Source organism: Chelonoidis abingdonii, chromosome 1 (assembly GCF_003597395.2).
Source record: "Chelonoidis abingdonii isolate Lonesome George chromosome 1, CheloAbing_2.0, whole genome shotgun sequence".
Classification (NCBI taxonomy): domain Eukaryota; kingdom Metazoa; phylum Chordata; order Testudines; family Testudinidae; genus Chelonoidis; species Chelonoidis abingdonii.
This window is the reverse complement of record NC_133769.1, coordinates 9,592,861-9,614,246: the sequence shown is the minus strand read 5'-3', so window position 1 is coordinate 9,614,246 and position 21,386 is coordinate 9,592,861. Positions and strand designations below refer to the sequence as shown.

The following is a 21,386-nucleotide window of genomic DNA, read 5'->3' as shown; positions in this document are numbered from 1 at the left end:
TGGTCTTAGACACCTTATATGACCCCCTTTACATAGGATTTGGTGCCACTACAGGACCTTGGTTGCAAACCATGTTCTATGTGGTCCCAGTTTATATCAATAACATCATATGCTGCAGAGCAGGTTATAGTCCGGGCTCCATCCTGGATGGACTGCTATTCCTGAGGAAGGACAGTCTACTCTGTGCATTCCCTCCCATGCCTTTAATTCCTAAGGTGATTCTCAGACTCAAGCAGGATGGCACTAAGTCGATCTTAATAACCCCTGCTTGGGCTAGGCAGCGCTGGTACCCAGGGTGGCTCCTTCCTTTATACCCTGCACTGGGAGCACGGTCAGACCCTGGGCACATGTGCCACCCCGACGGGAACCACTGTGGGAACAGCCTCCAGCTTCGGTGCACTGGGCGCGCACACACCTAACGTGGAATGGAGATGTGCAACACATGGTGAAGAACAGCTGCCACGGACAGAGGAGTAACCGTTCTGTATTGCTCTTGGCAGCTTAGCTATCTACCCCGAGAGCAGTGCTTTCCAAGCTGTGGTTCATGGACTCGTGGAGATTTGCAGACTATGTCTAAGATTTCCAAAGGGAGCCACACCTCCATTTGAAATATTTAGGGGTCCGCAAATGAAAAAAGGTTGCAAACCACTGAGTTAGATGGAATAAAGGGATCAAAGAGTCAAAGGTGTTAACATGACCCTGAAACCGTCCAGACTAAAGAGTTTTAAACCAGGTCTGTGGGTACACAGAGACCTCCACCTGCTTAGTACATGGCGAACAGACCCTGACGACTCCTTTGAACTCTTTTGTAGGGACACAGAAAAGAAGGAAACCCGGTTAAACTATTTGAAAGATAAAGTATTGAGTAAGGCTTTCATTTCACAGCACCCCGGGTTCCCTTTCTCTTCAGCCGCAGAGAGCCTCTAGCAGGAAAAACCTCATGTCTGGCAGCCTCTTACCTGGTTCTAACAATGGTGTCTCTTCCCTTTTGGGGAAAAGAGAAGTCTTGGAGCTGGGCTGGAGCTGACATTGCTGCTGCTGCTGCTGTTAACATCCAATATTGGCTCCCAGAAGCCAAAACAAGACAAACCCACAAGGGGAGGGGAAAGGACAGCAAAGAGAGAAAACGTGGCGTCTGCCTCTGGTGCTGACTCGTACTTGCAACCTCACTGCTGGGAAAATACAGGCCCAGCACCCAGTCTCTGAGACTGGCAACTTCTACCAGCATCAGAGAGTTTAGGGCAGTGGCTCTCAACCTTTCCGGACGACTGTTCCGCTTTTGGGAAGCTGATTTGTCTTGCATACCCCAAGTTTCACCTCACTTAAAAACTACTTGCTGACAAAATCAGACGTAAAAATACAGAAGTGTCATAGCACACTGTTACTGAAGAATAGCTGACTTTCTCCTTTTTACCATAGAACTATAAAACAAATCAACTGGAATATAAATATTGTACTTACATTTCAGTGTATAGTAGATAGAGCAGTATGAACAAGTCATTGTATGAAATTTTCGTTTGTACTGACTTTGCTGGTGCTTTTTATGTAGCCTGTTGTAAAACTAGGCAAATCTCTAGCTGAGTTGACGTACCCCATGGAAGAGCTCTGCGTCCCCCAGGGATACACGTACCTCTTGTTGAGAGCCACTGGTTCAGGGCATTGCTTTTAGCAGACTCTTTCTGGTCACGGTTCACAGCAGTGTTCCAACCTATGCAGTCTTGGCTGCCTAAGCCAGACTCTTGTTAGACAGAAGGGAGAGGAAAGAGGAGAAATGAGGTAGGGGAGGGACAGGACACGCTTTGAGGAGACGGGGGAGATGACATCTCATGTCTCAAGCAGTGTCTAGGATTAGGCTGGAGCCTGTGATGAGATGATGTCATCTGGGTCCCTCCTTCCGGCCCGGTCTGGTCAGGCCTCTTGTAAGGATCGGGATCTGGGGTCCCAGGAGATGGTGAGAGGTGCAGCCATGATTGGGAAGCTTGCTGCTTCTCCTACTCATCTGTCAGTCATCCAACATTGTGGGACCCAGCAGCTCCCCTCTGGTCATTTTCACCCTCCCCCCCGATCTCTTTTCTTGTAAGGACCCCAGAAGCCAGTGAAGGCGAAACAGCCCCTTGTTATTGTGTGCACCAGTTAGATCGAATTTCCAGCACACCAGTTTCAGAGCCCGGATTTCCAGTCCCACACTTCTCCTGCAGCAGCATGATCTTAACCTGGCCCGGGAGTTCTGCCAGGAACCTTTTTGTTTGGGCTAATTCAGTCGCTCTCTTTTCTGCCCCTTTCCCCACCGACCATTCTTGTCACAGGTTTCTGTGCCACCATATAAACTTGCCCTTCCTCTGCAGCCAAGCTTACAGCTGGGGTAAACTTGTGCCCCATTATCACATCAAGTACAGGAGCCCTGCCCTCCCACTCGGGCTCGCGTGATGCAGCGGGGGCTCCAGCGGGGCAGGAGTGGCACTGATAGGGAGTAGCCTGTGGAGAACAGATGATAGGGACCTGGGAGCAGAGCCTCGTGGGGGTTCCATTAGGTCCAGGCTTGTTTAGCATCTTTACTAGCCCGTTGCTGATACGTACAGATGATACTAAGTCAAGTACCTAAACGGTTCTTACAAGGAGGAGGGAGATAAATGGTCCTTCTTAACCTCTGAGAATTGGACAAGAAGCAGTGGGCTTAAACTGCAGCAAGGACGGTTTAGGTTGGACATTAGGAAAAACTTCCTAACTGTCAGGGTGGTTAAGCATGGGAATAAATTGCCCAGGGAGGTTGTGGAATCTCCGTCATTGGAGATGTTTAAGAGCAAGTTGGACAAACACCTGTCAGGGATGGTCTAGATAATACTTAGTCCTGCCATGAGTGCAGGGGACTGGGCTAGTGACCTCTGGAGGGCCCTTCCAGTTCTATGATTCTGTGATTCTAAATCAGAAGAAGTTGGGAACCCAGTGGGGCTGCGGGAGGTCAGAGCCCTGGGCAGGAACAACCCAGCCCAGATCCTCAGAGGGGGGAGGAAGCCAGGAGCTGGCCTGGCTGAGAGCGACTGAGGGAGTAGCACAGCGGTCAGGCGTTTCCTGGGGCCGCAGTGGGGGGAAAGGGCATTGCTGTTATGGGGCAGGTTTTGGTGTGAGGGGTATCTCAGAGGAGTGGGCTGAAGCTCCTTGGCACTGAGGGGCACTGGGAGAAGGTGGGGGTCCATAGGGCAGGGCACTAGAGAACGTACCCGGTGGGTTCTTCCTGTCTCTGATGTGCATGCTTCTGTCAGCCAAACAGCAGACAGCTCTGCCTCCCAGGACGCCAGCACTCCCTAGTGCCCAGCCCACCTGCAGGTATCCTGCGACCCTGCTTTCAGCTCAGCGCGTGCAATGCCTTTGGCTCCCTCCCCACTCAGTGGGTGGCTGCTGGCTGGGATAAGCCCCTACTCCCTCCAACCCTTTGGTGCTGATGGGTTTCTCCAGGGCTTGCATGACTTTGTTTTCAGGGCTGAAGAGGAACCCTTCCTGGGTGGAGAGGTTCAACGTGCAGTTTCTGGGCTCTGTGGAGGTCCCATACCATCAGGGAAATGGCATCCTGTGTGCAGCCATGCAGAAGGTGAGGCAACACACTCCGCAGGGAGCCTGCAGGGGGCGGGCCAAGCAAAATGGGTAGCTGGAGTCATGACTTTGTACTTCCCAGGGAATTGATGTGATAACCCAGCAGCACTGGGCTTGGGGGGAGGTGTCTCCTAGCTGCCTCGGTCCAGCCTCTCCCAGCGGGGCGCCATAGGGGATGGGGCAGGATCACAGGCTGTGGGGGGTGCTCCAGTTACCCTGGTCCCAGCCTTTCCCAGCAGGGGGCGCTGTGAGGAGCGGGGCAGGGTGTGGGTGGGGAGGCGCCCCCTGCTATTCCAGTCCCAGCCTCTCCCAGCAGGGGGCGCTGTGAGGAGCAGGACAGGAGCCCTGGCTGGGTGGGGGGGAGGCGCCCCCTGCTATTCCGGTCCCAGCCTATCCCAGCAGGGGGCGCTGTGAGGAGCAGGGCAAGAGCCCTGGCTGGGCGGGGGGGGCCTTTCCCTGCTACTCCAATCCCAGCCTCTCCCAGCAGGGGGCACTGTGAGGAGCGAGGCAGGAGCCCTGGCTGGATGTGTGTGGGGAGGCGCTCCCTGCTACTCCTGTCCCAGCCTCTCCCAGCAGGGGGCACTGTAGAGGATGGGGCAGAAGCACTGGCTGTGGGGGGCGCTCCTGGCCTCTCCCAAGGGTGGCAGCATAATAAAAAGCTATTCAAAATGGTTTTATGGGACATAGGGCTTGTCAATCAAATCTGATATCATTTTTGATGATGCAAAGTTTGGTTGATGAAGGGACCTGTTGACATAATGTACTTGGCCTCTGCACGACATTGGACTTTGTACTTCAGCATGTTCTGATAAAAAATAGCAGAGCGCTACTATAAAATCCGTACAGCCCACACTAAACCATTACTGACCGAGCTGGAAAAGTGATTGTGAGTGGGGAATCAGCATCCAGTGGCTGTTTCTAGGGGGGTCCTGCAGGGATCTGCTCCAGGCCCAGTGCTACTCAGTATCTTTGTCAGTGATCAGGAAGAAAACACCAAGTAATGGTGAGTGATGTTTGCAGAAGATACAGACAGTGCTGTGCCCGTACCATGTGGTGGGGCCGCTCAGGTCCCAGAGTGCTCTCTGCTGCACTGACCACATGTTTTAACACAGCGAAATGCAAGAGCAGGCTTTAGGAGCCAAGAATGGCGGGCACACGCGTAGGCGGGGGTACTGGACTTGGCAAAGCAGTGACTCTGCCAGGGGCTTACAGGTCGTGGTGGAAACCTGCTGAATGTGAGCTCCAGGGCACTGTAGGGTGACCAGACAGCAAATGTGAAAAATCAAGATGAGGGGGAGGGAAATAGTTGCCTATCTAAGACAAAGCCCCTAATATCAGGATGGTCCTGATAACATTGGGTTGTCTGGTCACCCGTGGGAGCTGAAAGCCATTGAACAAAACCACGGGCCCTTTCGGTGATGGAAGCCAGGCATTTGGTTGCTATTACTCCAAGCCTGGGGCTGCTGCCGCAGCCTAGCACCCTGGTTCCAGTAGCCGTGTGTGAGCTCCCAGGGTGATGTTGTCGCTAAGAAAGCCAGTGCAGTCCCCAGCCATACGAGGGGCAGAGTAGTGAGTTGTACAGAGGTGCTGCCACCATCAGTCAGACAGTCCCAGGAGGAAAGGCGGGGCCCAGTTCTCATGTCCACACATCGAAAGGGTGTGGAGAAACGGGAGAGGGTCCAGAGAAGAGCCAGCAGACTGACTAAAGGGTGAGAGCTCAACAGAGAAGGTGAAGGGGCGACTTGGCCACAGTCTGTTTACAAGTATCTCCCTTGGCAGAAGGGTTTTGCTAGCTGACAGCTCTTGAGTCTAGCAAAGACACAATACATCCAGTGGCTGGCAGCTTGGAGCTAGGCACAGTCAGCTTTTACCAGTGAGGGTAGTTAACCACTGGAACAATTTACCAGGGTCCTAGTGCCTTCCCCCTCACTCGGAGATCGGGTGTGTCTGTCTCAGACACTCAGCCAGAAGGGTTGGGCTGGATGCAGGAAGCACAGGGCAAGGGTCTCTAGTCGGTGTTACTGTGACAATACTGCCTGTGGGAGCCAGCTGAGGTCACTCAATTAGGCTGAACTGCAAACAAAACGGGGCAGACAAACCCCAAATGCTGGTGGTTATTCCAATACTTAGATTTACCAACCAGCACGAAACAGCTTCTACAGCACCTCACTGGTTACTCAGAAGTCCAACCAACGCAGTTCCCTTAAAGTACCCAGGTTCAGGCCTCCGTCTAGATGTGATTACTGAAAATCTGATCTCATCATATAAAAGAAAAGTTTCTTCCAATCCCAAAGGGTCAGCCACATACCCAGGTCCAGTTACAACTTAGATTTTACCCAAAATATACACTACAGCCAATTCTTATTAACTGAGCTAAAATTTATTTAAAAAGAGAAGCGAGAGAGTGTTGGTTAAAAGATCAATATACAGACAGACTTGAATTCAATTCTTGAGGTTCAGATACACAGCAGAGATGAGTTTGTAGTTGCCAAAAGTCCGTTTAGAAATAGTCCAGAGGTTTTCATAGATTCATAGATTCAAGGACTGGAAGGGACCTCGAGAGGTCATCAAGTCCAGTCCCCTGCCCTCATGGCAGGACCAAATACTGTCTAGACCATCCCTGATAGACATTTATCTAACCTACTCTTACATATCTCCAAAACGAGAGATATCACACAACCTCCCTAGGCAATTTATGCCAGTCGTTTTACTACCCAAAGAACAGTTCAACTTTTTTTCCTAATAGTACAAACCTAAAATCTACCACTTTCTGCAGTTTAAGGCCCATTGCTTCTTGTTCATATAAGCATTAGAGGCTAAGAAGTTGAACAATTTATGCTTCACCTCCTCACTGAGACACCAACGTTTTAGATAACCCGAAACTGCTATCATGTCACCATCTAGTATTGCTATCTATTTCCAAACTAAAACAGAACCCAATTCTTTCAGCATACTGCATAGATCAATCAGTTTCTCAAGACCGTTAATCATTCTTAGGTATAGCTCCTATCTCTGAACCCATCGTCAAGCAATTCTTCCCACATCTTTCTTGAAATGCGGTGCCCAGAACTGACACACAGACTACAAGTTGAGGCACCTAAACAATCAATCAGCAGAGTAGAGCGGGTAAAAATGACTTCTCTGTCTTGTATTTACACAAACCACGTCATCACTCAGAATAGCTAATCCAAGGATATAAATTTGCTTTTAGTTTTGCAAGACAGTAATCACAAGACTGGTTACTCAGTAATTTAGACTTCTGGTCACTATAGACCCCCAGATCCCTTGTCTGCCATAGCCCCTTACCTAGAACCGTACTCATTCCATTCTGATAATGTTAAACTGATTGTTCCTTCCGTAAGTGGAGCACTTTGCATGCTGTTCTTTATAGAACTTCCATCAACTGGTTTACTTCAACCATTTCTGCAATCAATTTGTCCAATCATTTGCAAATGTTAGACCCTGTCCCAGACAAGCAGTTGTACCTATCTATCACCAGTTGGTATGTCCGCAAAACTTAATAACGCCTACTTTTCATCTGCTAACATCTAAGTCCGTTGATGAAGATATTGGGAAACCAAGCCGTCCGACAAAACAGACCCCGATGCGGTACACACCACTTGTTTAGAAGACTTTCCAGCAGGGATGGGAGCCATTAATAACCACTCGTCTCTGAGATACGGTTCTCTCAGCAGATTATGCACCCCCTAATTAGCACCCATCATAAATTGTATATTACCTAAGTTTAACGCATAAGAATAGTATGGAGACTGAGCATCAAATGCCTTAACTAAAAGTCTAGATATAACCACATCCACCGCTTATCTTTGCATCCATATAATCACACAAGGCTCGCTAATCCACATCAAAGAAAGCTATCAAGATTGAGTTTGACACAATTTGTTCTTTAACACATCCATTGCTGAGCTATATCCATCACTTTACCACCTATCCAAAGTTTGCAGAGTGAATTATCTTTATAATATAGTATGCTCCATTATCTTCTCCTAGGACACAGAAGATAAAACTAACTAGGTCTGTATTTACCTGGGTTGTTTTTTTGCTATTCCCTTTATATTATAGATGGACCACTACTCTATGTGCCACATATTGTCTGGTTCTTCTGCACTCATCCCGTCTCCCATGATCTTGCCAGAAATAATAGCTTAGAGGCTCAAATAACCTCTCTATTAACTCCCATTAGTATTCGAGGGACTAAGCATTTCAATCAGAGACCCTGGTGACAATGCAGGGCACTAAACTTTTCCAGTGATTTACATTGCCCACTCTTTTATTTATCTTTCATAAACAAAATAAAGCCCACATAAAATCACTCATTAACAAAAACAAACAAATGATGTACGAGAAGGCATAGAATAATCACTATAACAGACTTCTATAACCGCTATAGAAAGCAAAGAGACACAAAAGAAAAACAAAAGAAAAAGACATCAAGATACATATCTCTGCCATATTCCAGTATCAAGTTACACTGGTTATCTCACCCTCCATCACTGAGAGCATAGGCCTACACCTGTCCTTGTTCTTCCTTGCTTCTAATGTAATTGATAAAAGTCTGTCTTGTTTCCCTTATTATTCCATAGCACTCAGATTTGAGCTAATTATTGTGGACCTTGAGACTATTCATAATGACCTTGCCCACTAAGCAAATTTCACACGAGATAAAAAAATATTAAATAGCACCTTATAATTACACAACCTTATATGTAAAACAATAGAAACCTAATATTTCCAATAATAATTTATATGACAACCTTTATTAAAATATGCATAGAGTACCGAATCAAGAATACTCGATAGAAAGTATAAAAACAAAAACGAAGCCAAAATGATATCTATTTGCCACATAATGAAGATATTACAATATCATATTCCTACCAAACACCAAATACAGAGACAAAAAAAAAATAAAAGCATTGACTATTGGGCACCTAACATTAAAAATAAAAGATGTCAACCACAATGTGACACAGAAAACTAGCCGAACTCTACCATCAAGTATTCTTAGATAATTAACCAACATCACAGACGATTGATTAGACACTGATGGACCAGTTACACTTAGTACAAGAACCGTCAGAACTGAGAAAAAACAAACTTACACAAAAAGTCTGCATCCTGAATAATACCATTGTCTTCTAGATAAATTAGCTATGTACTCCTTACATAAAACACAAAACTCATCATAAAAAATTAAGCAAACAACGAAAATATGATAATCAAGAAAAACGATATCCTTTCACAGCCAAGCCTTCCCTACCTACCTTATCAATTGCTCAAAACGTAGTTCATCCCTATGTTTGTTAAAAATCAGATCTAAGAACAGAGCTTCCCCCACATAACTTTGTTTCAACCTTCTGAATAAATTTCTGCAATGCCACACCAGTTCAGGAGAAACTTATTGAGAATAGTCTGTCCCATTGGGTTATTTTCCAACAATATCCGGAAAGTTAAATTCCCAGACCATTCAAAATCAAACCAAATCTTGGGCGATGAGGAATGAATTTTGTTAGTTGTTTTAACCAAAGCATCATCCACCAACTCTTACACCTGGCTAAGTGACTCTGAGTTAAGATAACTCCTAGATATGAGACATCAACCTAGTATTACTTTACACCCTTATTATCCTAACTCTCAGAGACTCCTAAACCACTGGTCTGTCTCCTATGATCCAATAACTCACCGCCTACAGTATCACCAAGTGTGTACACATTTGTAATAATATAAGAGAGCTACACACTATCACATCTAAGCCCGTTATCCCTTACATCTCCTGAAGCAAAACCATCACCCATTCCACTACCAACCATTCAAATCAAATGTGTATTAGCCACAAAAATTTCAGATGATGCCAACAATGCGATGCATAAGTTGTTAGTATATTTAATTAGCTACTAATCAGTTCTTCCGCTTATTACTCCATTACATTCTCGCTTTTATATAGGCATCTAAAATACTGGTTTGAATCTTGCCTCCCAGTTTGCCCTGACCCCTTTCTCTCTAGCGATTATATGCCCACAGTTACAACCTCTGTTTATCCGAGAACGCCAATCTTCCCAGGAGTATCTAACAAATTAGATTCCACCACTTACTATGTGGGTTTGCTACACTACTGTCCCACGTCGAACTAGTTGGTAAACCCTCCATCATTAGGTTTAGCCAGCACTAGTTGAGCCCAATGAGGGTACATTACTAACTCTCCCTGAAAGGAATGGAAACGCCATCAAAGATTCTGCCTAGCATCCTTCCTCCGAGTAAGCAATCCCGTAGGGCAAGAGAAGCAAACCAAAGCCCTAGCATCTAGGCGACGACACAACGTTCGCAGAGCGACCAAGCAATATCAACACTCCAGATGCAAAATCATGTCGTACATCGCGCCAAGAAGGCCAAAAAACCGAAAAATTAAAGACAGGAGAATAAGAAACAGATACATAAAACACAACCCTGAGCTCCAAAATACTCATTCAACCCGACCGAGACCACTGTAGTCACTCTTGAGACCCCCAGCATGCACACACTCACAGAGTATCATTTGGTCCCACATGAGATGAGATATATACAGTCAGGGAGATAGTAGATCAGAAAAAGGACCGAGAATAATCCTACGAAACCAATCGGCCTCTTTTAGTTAAAAAAAACCATTTTTTTTCGGGATTTTTTTAGATATGGGAAAAAAACAAGCCCCGACACGAGACAAAAAAGGCACACACACCAGCCAAATACACCATCCGAAAATGAAATGACATAGGCAGAACAGATGGGCAACTCCGTCCCCCTCAGACGAGTCGTCCGCCAACGCCACTACCCTACGTTTCCGCTAATTCTCATGATGGTAGCACAGACCCCAGCCTAGGTACGAGTACCTTCTCCTAATTTAACTGTAGGGACGGTGAAATGCCATATCTCTCATTAAGTATATCAAAGAGAACATAACGGTTATACACTATATATACACATTACAAGCTGAGAGATTCGAGAGGTATGCGAAGCACTAGAGACCGACTGCAAGTAAAAGAAACAACTAGCTGACACAGTGATCACACTGAGCCACAAATCCTCCTATGCACATAGTGTTGTGTGCAGTATCGTGAAACTGAGCAGGAACCAGGCATAAGCTAGTCACTGTCTCACGCATTAGACACTGACAACGAACATGCTCGAATAAAGGAATATGAAGAACCTCATAGACAAAACACTAAGAGCCACCTCTCTCCTGTAACTCTCCCCAACTGCGAGAGCGCCTGAGCAGAATTCCGACGCATTAGGCAAAGCCTTCCAACATTGATGCACCACCACCCAGCCTGGATATATCAAGTAAGTGGAAATGACAACATAGCAGGTCTCATGAGCAAAACACACACAAGAAAATCTGAGTAGAACATCCATTCATGCGTGGAATGCTCATGTCTGGCTACAGAGGACGCAGGTAGAGAGGAACAGAACCAGTGCGAGCACAAGGGAATTGCAGGGTCTTCTACTAACCATGGAGATGTACCTTCCTACTGTAAAAAAGATAACATCCTCATTCAAACTCAAAAAACCAAAAAAACAACTAAGTCGTGACAAGCTCCCTGTCCGCATCATGACAACTGCTTAATAAAAAAGAAAGAAGAAAATATGTAATTGAGGAAATGATAAGATTAGGAGTTTTATATATAGGTATAACAAGGGATTACGAGTTTTTTTCCCCAACGGAAAAAAAAATAAGGGGACAAACAGAGGGACCAGCCACTCCCATTCACTATAAAACTACCCAGACTTATAACCAAACATCCACTTAAGTGAAAACTCAACTGTTATGGCAGAACACCACGCCTAGGTCAGCAAAGTAAAGCTACCCCTGGAATCTGCTTGTAGCCGCTTTGAAATAAAGCCCAGGCCGAGATGAATGCCCACCCCACTGGTATTAAAGACATCAGCCAATACCAGAGGCTTCTGGCTATCACCCTTCACTTTGTCGCCGCTACGAGACCCCAGCTGGCCAGCTAACAGCACACGGTCCTTCAAACACAAACCACAAACAAAGACACAAAACACATGACAAGAACACAGATAAGCAGTCAGCACACAGCAAGTAGACCCCCAAAAACACACATACACTACCACGACCCACACTGCAGACAGTCACTTACCCCACAGATGCTGTATTTGCTCCTCCTTCACCTGGAGAACTCCCTTGTGAAACTCCCTGTTATAGTCCAATGTCCATATTCAGGGTGACTTCAGTCAGTGACTGGGGATCTCAATCTTTGTGGCTTAAAGTTTCCCCCTCTTGAAGCCCAAAGCAGATCTGAGATGAAATAGGATCGTATCCCATGGTTCTTATATGTTTCCAAAATAGGCTTAACTCACCTTCCAAACATCCTGGCAATTAACACAGGGTAATTTATCCATTAAAGAGTTCAGATACAGGTTACCACAACCTTCACAGAGACATATAGACAATAACACTTTCACTCAAATATCATCATAAATGTTACTATTCCTTTTTTGATCTTTGAATTAAAACTGTAGCAATAGACAAGACTTGTTTGCTTATATCCCAAGCCCTGAGCAACCATCTACCCTTCTACCTCTAACAATCCAGACTTACATTTCAAAGCTCTGTTCATTTACAGATCTTCTTAATGAGTCTCTAAAGTTCAGCCATGGATCAGGTCAGTCTGGGAGGTAATTAGCTCTTTCTGGCCCTGTCACCTTTCAGTGAGATATTATATTACACTCATAAGATCACAGTTACCCAGGGGGTCAGAATCAGTTTCTGACTCGAGAGGCACTGCAGGGAGTGGGGCAGGAGTGCTAGCTGCGGGGGAGCTTCCGGCAGCTCCTGTCTGGTCTGGCTGCTGGGGGCACTGGGTGGTGGGAAACGCGCCTGCAGAAGGTGGGTCCAGTGCACGCGGCCTTTCCTGACTAGCAACCTGCTTCCATTGCTCCCAGTCTGGCCCCTTCCTCCTGCTTACGCTCTCCCTGGGCATTTTCAGATTGCCACCACCAGGAAGCTGACGGTGCATTTGCGCCCACCGGCAACCTGTGACCTGAAGATAACGCTGCAGGGCATCAAGCTGATCCTGACCGCGAATGAGTACAGCCAGGACAACGAGGTGAGGGAGGCTGGGGAGTTCTGGGCTGGGGCAAGGTGGGGGGATGGGCCCCTTGGCCACGTGAGTGGCTTCAAATGCCTAGAAGATAATAAGGTGATAAGTAACACTTAGAGTGAGCCTGGATTCCTGAAGAACAAACCAACCTGAGAGCTTCCTTTGACAGGGTGACAAGCCTTGTGGATGAGGGGAAGCGGTAGATGTGGTACATCTTGACTTTAGTAAAGCTTTTGATACTGTCCTGCATGACCTTCTCATAAACAAACTAGGAAAATACAACCTAGATGGAACTACTCTAAGGTGGGTGCATAACGGGTTGGAAAACTGTTCCCAGAGAGTAGTTATCAGTGGTTCAGTCAAGCTGAAAGGGCATAACGAGTGGGGTCCTGCAGGGATTGTTTCTGGGTCCAGATCTGTTCAATATCTTCATCAATGATTTAGATAATGGCATAGAGAGTACACTGATAAAGTTTGAGGCCAATACCAAGCTGGGAGGGGTTGCAAGTGCTTTGAAGGATATGATTAAAATTCAGACTGATCTGGACAAATGGTCTGAAGTGTGGCAAGGGGTGCCCATGGCCTCATGCAGGAAGTACACAAGGATCAGACTGAGATGCAGCAACAGGACATTTGGCCCAGCTGGAGCCAGGCCAGGGGCAGGATCTGGAAAGTGACACAGGCCAAACCCTTGTCCCCATGTCTGGCAGAAGAGAGCTTTGCAGTAGACCCCAGCCCGAGGCGGAGAGACAGGGCCTGTCTGGAGGCAGAGAGAGGTGGGGGCCCAGGGCGAAGGGGAAAGAGACTGGGCCAGCACTGGGGGCCCAGCCCGAGGCAGAGAGACCTGGCCCAGCCCAAGGCGGAGAGAGATGGGGGCTTGGCCTGAGGGGGAAAGAGACTGGGCCAGCACTGGGGGCCCGGCCCGAGGCAGAGAGACGGGGCCTGGCCCAAGGCGGAGAGAGATAGAGGCCCGGACTGAGGGGGGAAGAGACTGGGCCAGCACTGGGGGGTCTGGCATGACACAGAGACATGGGGCCCGGCCCGAGGCAGAGAGATGGAGCCTGGCTCGAGGCAGAGAGAGATGGGGGCCTGGCCCGAGGGGGGAAGAGACTGGGCCAGCACTGGGGGGTCTGGCATGACACAGAGACATGGGGCCCGGCCTGAGGCAGAGAGACGGGACCAGAGGGGCTCGTGTGCCATGAAACAGTCAGACAGGAGATGACAGCAGGAGGGTTAGACACACACCAAATAAGGTTAAAGCTGGTACAACGGGGCAAGAGACGCTCTGATGAGGGCAAGGGGGTCTGACAGACAGACGGACGGACGGAGGGGGGTGCCCTGGCACTAGTGGGGGCAGCTAGCTCTCTGCAGACTGGGGGCCCCGGGGCTCAGATGGTCTCTGACTGCTGCTTCCTTTTCAGTATGAGCGATGCAGCCACTTCTTCCAGATGAAGAACATCTCCTTCTGCGGCTGCCACCCCAGGAACAGCTGGTGAGAGGCCTCTATCCAGCAGGGAAAGGGGGCAAATCCACAGCACAGCACAGCAGCTGACTACCCAGGGTCAGGGCTCTGGAGGTGGCCTCCAGCACAACACACTCAGCGTACCCTGTACTGCCCAGCCTGTGCCCTCAAGAGCACCCCCCTGCTCCTGCCCAGCCTCCTGACACCCCCATACCTCTTCTCTGCTCAGCTTGAGAGCTCCCACCGCTGCCCTGCCCAGCCCCTCGACAGCCCCCCACCTCTGCCCTGCCCAGCCTGAGATCCCCCGCCGCTGCCCTGCCCAGCCCCTCGAGAGCCCCCTCACCTCTGCCCTACCCAGCCTGAGAGCCCCACCTCTGCCCAGCCCCTCGACAGCCCCCCCCACCTCTGCTCTGCCCAGCCCGAAAGCCCCCACCTCTGCCCTGCCCAGCCTGAGATCCCCCACCTCTGCCCTGCCCAACCCCTCGAGAGCCCCCTCACCTCTGCCCTGCCCAGCCTGAGAGCCCCACCTCTGCCCTACCCAGCCTGAGATCCCCCACTGCTGCCCTGCCCAGCCCCTTGACAGCCCCCCACCTCTGCCCTGCCCAGCCCCTCGAGAGCCCCCGCACCTCTGCCCTGCCCAGCCCCTTGATAGCCCCCCCACCTCTGCTCTGCCCAGCCCGAGAGCCCCCACCTCTGCCTTGCCCAGCCCCTCGACAACCCCCACCTATGCCCTGCCCAGCCCAAGAGCCCCGACCTATTGTCTTGCCCAGCCCGAGAGCCCCCCACCTCTGCCCTGCCCAGCCCCTCGAGAGCCCCCACCTCTGCCCTGCCCAACCTGAGAACCCCCTCATCTCTGCCCTGCCCAGCCCCTCGAGAGCCCCCCCACCGCTGCCCTGCCCAGCCTGAGAGCCCCCTCCTCTGCTCTGCCCAGCCCCTCGAGAGCCCCCACCTCTGCCTTGCCCAGCCCGAGAGCCCCCACTGCTGCTCTGCCCAGCCTGTGCCCTGGGGACACCCCATCCCCGGTTTGCCAAGATGGGGGAATCACATCCCGGAGTCCTGGCAATAGGTTATTGCAGTTGCTTTGGCTTCTTGACTGCTGTTGTGCAAACCTGGGGTGCAAGGGGGGCTTTGGGGATCATGGGTCTTCTCCAGCCCATGTCTCCCACGCGGCCCCTGTGCTGACTTCCCCACTGGTTGTGCCCACAGCCCTGTGGGGCAGCCCTGGGTTCCTGGACTCTGCTAACTCCACAGCAAGCAGGCAGGCCCTGGTGCCTGGCTGGGGCTCTGCTCTGACCCTGCGCTTTGTGCTGCAGTTACTTCGGATTCATCACCAAACACCCCGTGCTCAGCCGTTTCGCCTGCCATGTCTTCGTCTCCCAGGAGTCCATGCGGCACGTCGCTGAGTGTGTCGGGTGAGCCGGGGGCTGCGGGGAGCCTGGAGCTGGAGTTATGGGCCCCAGGGCTTGCCCTGGCCTGATGCTGGCCTGCAGAGTGCCCCTCCCCCCCCCACGGGGTTCACCGTGGCCAATGCCTGGCCTGCAGCGTGCCCCCCCTGCACAGGGTTTGCCCTGGCCCATGGCTGACCTGCAATGTACCCCGCCCCCACGGGGTTCGCCCTGGCCCATGCCTGGCCTGCAGCATGGGCCCCCCCACGGGGTTCGCCCTGGCCCGTGGCTGGCCTGCAGCGTGGGCCCCCCACAGGGTTTGCCCTGGCCTGAGGCTGGCCTGCAGCGTGGGCCCCCCACAGGGTTTGCCCTGGCCTGAGGCTGGCCTGCAGTGTGCCCCCCCCGCCCACGGGGTTTGCCCTGGCCCTTCGTGGCTGGCTCAGCGGGTCCCCTGCACAATGGGTCCTGGCCCGTGGCTGGCTGCGTGTGCCCCCGCCGCCACGGGGTTTGCCCTGGCCGCGTGGCTGGCCTGCAAGCGATGCCCCCCCACCCCTAGGGTTCTACCTGCCTGTGGCTACCGTGCCCCGTGCTTGCAAGCCGGGCCGTTTCAGGAATATACAGGAGCACCTGGAGTATGCGCCCCACAGAGGACATTTACCTGGAGTAAGGGGAGCAAGGTCACTGCGTCTCGCTCTTGCGCCCTCCACCACCAGCCCCAAGATGGCCAGACCCTGTCGCCACAACCAGCGCTTGAAACCCCCTGCACAGGCACCGGCCGCCAACCCACCAGACTTGCTGCACATCCGCAACGGCTTCGCGCTGGGCCCAGCGAGTCGACTGCTCCTCCCTGAGGCCAAAGTCGCAGGCGTGTCGCCAGGCAGGGCAGGCTGAGGCGTTGGGGTGGGGCACCCCGCCTGGCCTGGCCCCCTGCCGAGCTGCGGGGAGATGGTTTGGGGGCTGAGGAGAGACTTGCTACACAGCAGGCACGTGCCTCATGACCAAGCTAAGTGCAGGGAGGGCGCAAGGTGCTGGGCCAGGGCGGCTTGGCCTGCAGCAGTGCTCCCCGGGAGGGGCGGCGGGGGAGGGAGAGAGCGCAGGGAGTGGGAGGCGGGGGCGGCAGGCGGAAGGGTGGGAGGGTGCAAGAGAGGTGGGGAGGCCGGCAAGGGAAGGGAGGGTGAGAGAGGTGGGGGAGGGTGCCTGGTACAAAGGTGAGCATGGATCTGGGAACTGCAGAAACTTACTCTCAGCACACCTCCAAGCGCTGCCCCCGGGCCGAACATCCCAAACCCCCCAGCCCCGGGCAGCACATCCCAATCCCCCAACAGCCGGACGGCTCATCCAATCCCCCCAGCCTGCCCCCCGGCCGGAATCACCCCAAACCTCCCAACGGAACCTGGCGCGTGTCCCAATCCCCCAATCGGCCCCGGGCCGGCGCATTCCCCCAGACTACCCGCCACAAGCCCCGGCTGGTATTCCCCATGACACCCCCCAATGCCCTGGGCCGGCTCATTCCCCCACGCCCCCCCCCAACGACCCCTCGGCTGGCTCATCCCCCAAGCCCCCCCAACGGCCTCTGGGCCAGCTCACCCCCAAACCCTCCCAATGACCCCTGGGCCGGCTCATCCCCGAACTCCCCCAACGGCCCCTGGGCCAGCTCACCCCCAAACCCTCCCAATGGCCCCTGGGCCGGCTCATTCCCCCCACGACCTCCCCCAACGGCCCCTGGGCCGGCTCATCCCCCAAACCCCCCCAACAGCCCTGGCCAGCTCACCTCCCATGACTCCCTCCCACAGCCCTTGGGCCAGCTCATCCCCCAACCCCCCGAACGGCTCCGGCTGCCTCATCCCCCACGACCCTCCCACTTCCAATGGCTCCAGCCCCTGGGCTGAGTCATTCCCCTCCCCCCCTCGCCACATGCACTTGGCAAGCCGTGTCCCCCTCCCCAGAAGGTGCGGCACTGACCCCTGGGCCACTTGGCCTCTGCTTTGCTCAGCACCTTGCCCTGACTGGCCCCTTCCCAGCCAATGTCCCCTTCAGGGCACCTACCGTAGCCATGTGGGGCTGGCCCAGAGGGATGGGTCCAGGCTGAGGGGGCTGGGGTGCAGGAGGGGCTTTGCACCTCTGCGGGGTCACCAGGGAGCGGGGGGACTGGTTCATGGCCACCCCGTCCTGCACCACCACTGGAGCAGCTCAGGCGGTTACAACAGACACCCCAGTAGCCCAAGTGGAGCCCCGGGGTGGGGCAATAGGGCCTGTGAGCTGTGCTCCTGCAGCTGCCTTTGGGCCCAGCTCCTCGGCCCTGCTGTCCCCACCCCATTGCTGTGCCTGGTCATTTCTGCCGCTTGCCAGCCCGCGTGTATCTCCGCTCCATGCTAGCGTAGTGCCCATTGCCCCACTGCTCTGTGTCCCACTATTTATCGTGAACTCCAGCCACCACGGGAACTCCCGAGCGACCGTGACTTGTACAAAACCCCCGGAGCAAGAGTCTCCCCTCACCTGGCATTGATCTTTCAATAAATATCTGCTTGGTGTGAGCCCGCGGGCTGGGCCGTCTGTCAGCCGCCCTGCGAGCCTGGCTGCACAGCCCAGCAGGGCACCCCGCTCAGCCATGGGGGGGGGGGGGGGGGGGCAGCCAGGGATCCTAGCTCAGTCCTCCGGACAGACGTGTGTCACTGTACATGCAAACTAGGCTCCTCCCTCTAGTTCACGCGGGTTCCTCTGTCAATGTGTCGGCGTCAGGAAACGCACCTGCCCAGAACAGAGCTTGTGGATACAGCGAACCAGACCCCTCGGCCGGGTCCATCCTGGGGCCCAGCGAACCAGACCCCCACATCTGCCCTGACTCCTAATCCTCAGCCAGCTCCAAACTGACTGCTCCAGCCCCTCCTCCTCTGGGCTTTGTCCCTTTCCCAGGCCAGGAGGTCACCTGATCCCTTTGTCTCCAACACCTTGAGCTGGCACCTTGCAGAGGAGGGGCCCAGATCCTCAGTTGCCAGGCGACAGGGTGTTTGGCATTTTCTGTCCAGCCAGCATCACATCTGCCCTCTAGGGCTCTGCAACAATCACACCCGCTTCTCCTACCAGCTAGATATTTAGGAACTGCATAGAGGAAACTGAGGCACCCACACAGTATTCAGAGAAAACATTATGAACATTCCCACTTTGTCACACAGACACTGGCCGAAAGGCCAGAGCCATTTTACACTAGCTGGTGCAGCCTGACAGGCCGAAGCCATGTCGGGGGGAGGGGGGTGGTCACAAGCTGCAGCCCCCTCATAGTGCTTGGCCGGCAGCTGGCTGGGCACTCAGCTGGGTTGCCAGCATCGCGCCAAGCCTTGGGGCAGCCCGACCCAGCTGAGCTGCAAGAGAGCCCAGCAGGTGCAGCTTGAGGGATGGCAGCTAACCAGCCCATTGGCGAGGGGGCCCCCTGGTCAGACCCCACCTAGCCCCACCTGTATGGGTCGGGGGCAGGGGTGTAGCTAACAGGGTCTCCCCCTGTATCCCTCTCACAGGCAGCCCCACCACACACTCGTCCTTACAGGTGTCCCTAGCTTGGATCCTTGGGTAGTTCCCCTCTGCAGGGTTGGCATCTTTGGCGTGTTCAGCCTGGCTAGGGCCTGCACCATGTGCCCCTCACCACTGGCGCAGCCTCTTCCATGGTCTCTGACAACAGGGACCCCTCAGCAGAGGTCACAGAGCCCAAGCCTCATGCCACACAAGCCTGCTGCCCCACGGCCTTCCTGACTCACACCCCTGATGCCCACACCTGCCTCCCAGGTCCGTCTCTGGCTGCCACTGAGCAAAGCCCAACACGGCAGGGCAAATGGGGCTTGACAGTGCGGGATTGTCTTAGTGCTTGGCATGAACACTGTGTGGGTCTCAGGTTCCCCGTGTGCTCTGTGTGTAACAAGGGGGTGGGAGAGGGTTTGTTGTTGCAGGGGACCAGATGTGACCTCGCCTAGCAGTTGGGATCCTGGACAATGGCCTGGAGATGGGGACCCTAGGGACCAGGAGGCCCACCCCAGCTTGGCAGTCAGCCTGCTATGGCCAGTGGAGGACAAAGGGCTGAGGCGGGAGGACCCTGTGACCTGAGCAGCTAGTTCCAGCCAGTGGGGAAGAAAGGATGGAAGAGCAAAGGCCCCAGTGACCTGTTTACCTGGGACTGAAGCCAAAGGACAGAGGGGGGGAGCTGTTGGGGGAGATGATATCGGCTGGAAGGAGGGAGCGGCCAGAGCCCATCTTGATGGAGGAGAGACCTGGATGTGCTGGGCTGAGGAGTGCTAGGCCCAAGGGCCCAGTGAGTTGCCTATGCTGGGTTCAGATGCTCAATAAACCTTCCTGTTTGACGCTGGCTGAGAGTCACTCCAGTCTAGAGATCAGGGGGCATTATTCCCTCGGGGGGTGGAGGCCCTGGGGGTCCAGAGTGTGTGGACTCTGCCTCCAGCTGAGTGACTCTGGATTTCACAGAGGGTGGGACTGCAAGCAAGCTTGGCCCGTTGGTACAACTCCCTCCCGCACACATGGCTCTGCAGGGCTCCAAGGTGCTGGTGGTGCTGGAGGCCAGGAGCAGGCAGGAATACAACATGGGCTAGCCGTGTTGGTGGTTGCATAGCCATGCATGTGGCCACCTTGACACGTGTGTAGTTTGCGTGTGGCCAGCTCACCAAGCTCTGTGGATGGGCCTGGCCTCATCACTGCCCACCATGCCCCAATATGTGGAACGGCCAAGGCCTAACCCCTGTGGGCTCCCCGCAGGAAACAGCCCCACTGGTGGATGAGCCCCTGTGTAACATTACACTGAGATCGGTCACGGACTCACAGGTCCCGTGCTCGCTTGGCGCCATACAGTCTCCCTCAGTGTGACAGCCCTTCTCGCAGGGGTGGGGGGCACTCTCGGGGTTCACACCATAGGCACTTCCATCTTCTGGAATCGCACCTCTCTGAGCCATCAGCATGTCCGTCTTCTGCCTCTCACCCTGGGCGGGGTTGCCTGGCTCCAAGTTTACACTGAGTGGAGGTTTGTGCCGTTTTGTCTCAGAAACACCTTAGTCAGTCTGTTTATGGTCCCCAGGCCTCCAGCCCTTGGTATATTTTCTCAAGTTGCTCTGAACACGTCTCTTTCTTTGCCCTGGAATCTTCCAGCCAGGGCAGCCAGTCTAGCTCGCTTGCTGTGCCCTTGGTCTGCCAACTCACTTGGCACCGTGCAAGGCAAGGCCCAGCTGCATGGGAAACTAGCCAGGTGCTCGCTGGGCACTCCCAGGCCCTGGTGCTTTCAGCGTCACCCTCCAGCGAATGGCAGTGACTCTGCAGCATGACCACGCCTGCTTTCATTGCCACTAATTCCCGTCCCAGTGTGTGTGTGTGCTCGAGCCTTGGCTGAGCCATGCGAGTTGCCTCCCACAGCTGTCTGGGACCTTTCAATCCCGAGAGGAGGGCCTGTGAATGTGTGACTCCCAAGCTGGCCTAGTGTAGGAGCCATGGGGACAGGTCCCCGCCACTGCCTCCCAGCTCCTGCTTGAGCTCCCAGGTTTGCACTGGGCTTGCAGCCATTGACACAAAACTGGCTAGTGCGAGGCTGGTGCTGTGGCCCTCCCCACATCAGGGCAGGAGGAGCATGTGGCAGGCACATGTTCCTGGTGGAGGCTGGGCCTCACTCAGCAGCCATTGGCCCACATGGCTGGTGAGAGATGGGTGAGGAGCCTGTGGTCCTCGGCTCCACCAGCCTTTGGCCCTCAGTAAGGCCTGAGGAGGGCAGTGACACGGCCACCCTGGTCATGGCAGGTGGCGACCACGCACCTTGCTGAGGCATTTGGATCCTGTACTCATGTGGTGGCA

The 21,386-nt window shown here is 53.3% G+C and overlaps 1 protein-coding gene across 1 annotated transcript in view; it reads left to right on the top strand.

Moving 5' to 3' along the window:
• Positions 1-16,442, top strand: part of MAPK8IP2 (mitogen-activated protein kinase 8 interacting protein 2) — a 56,002-nt gene extending 39,560 nt beyond the window's left edge. Inside the window, 5 exon segments of the mRNA XM_075061909.1 lie at positions 3,477-3,586; positions 12,591-12,710; positions 14,126-14,196; positions 15,480-15,578; positions 16,265-16,442. Of these exon segments, the coding sequence (XP_074918010.1) occupies positions 3,477-3,586; positions 12,591-12,710; positions 14,126-14,196; positions 15,480-15,578; positions 16,265-16,442 (578 nt within the window).
• Positions 16,443-21,386: the final 4,944 nt, after the last annotated feature.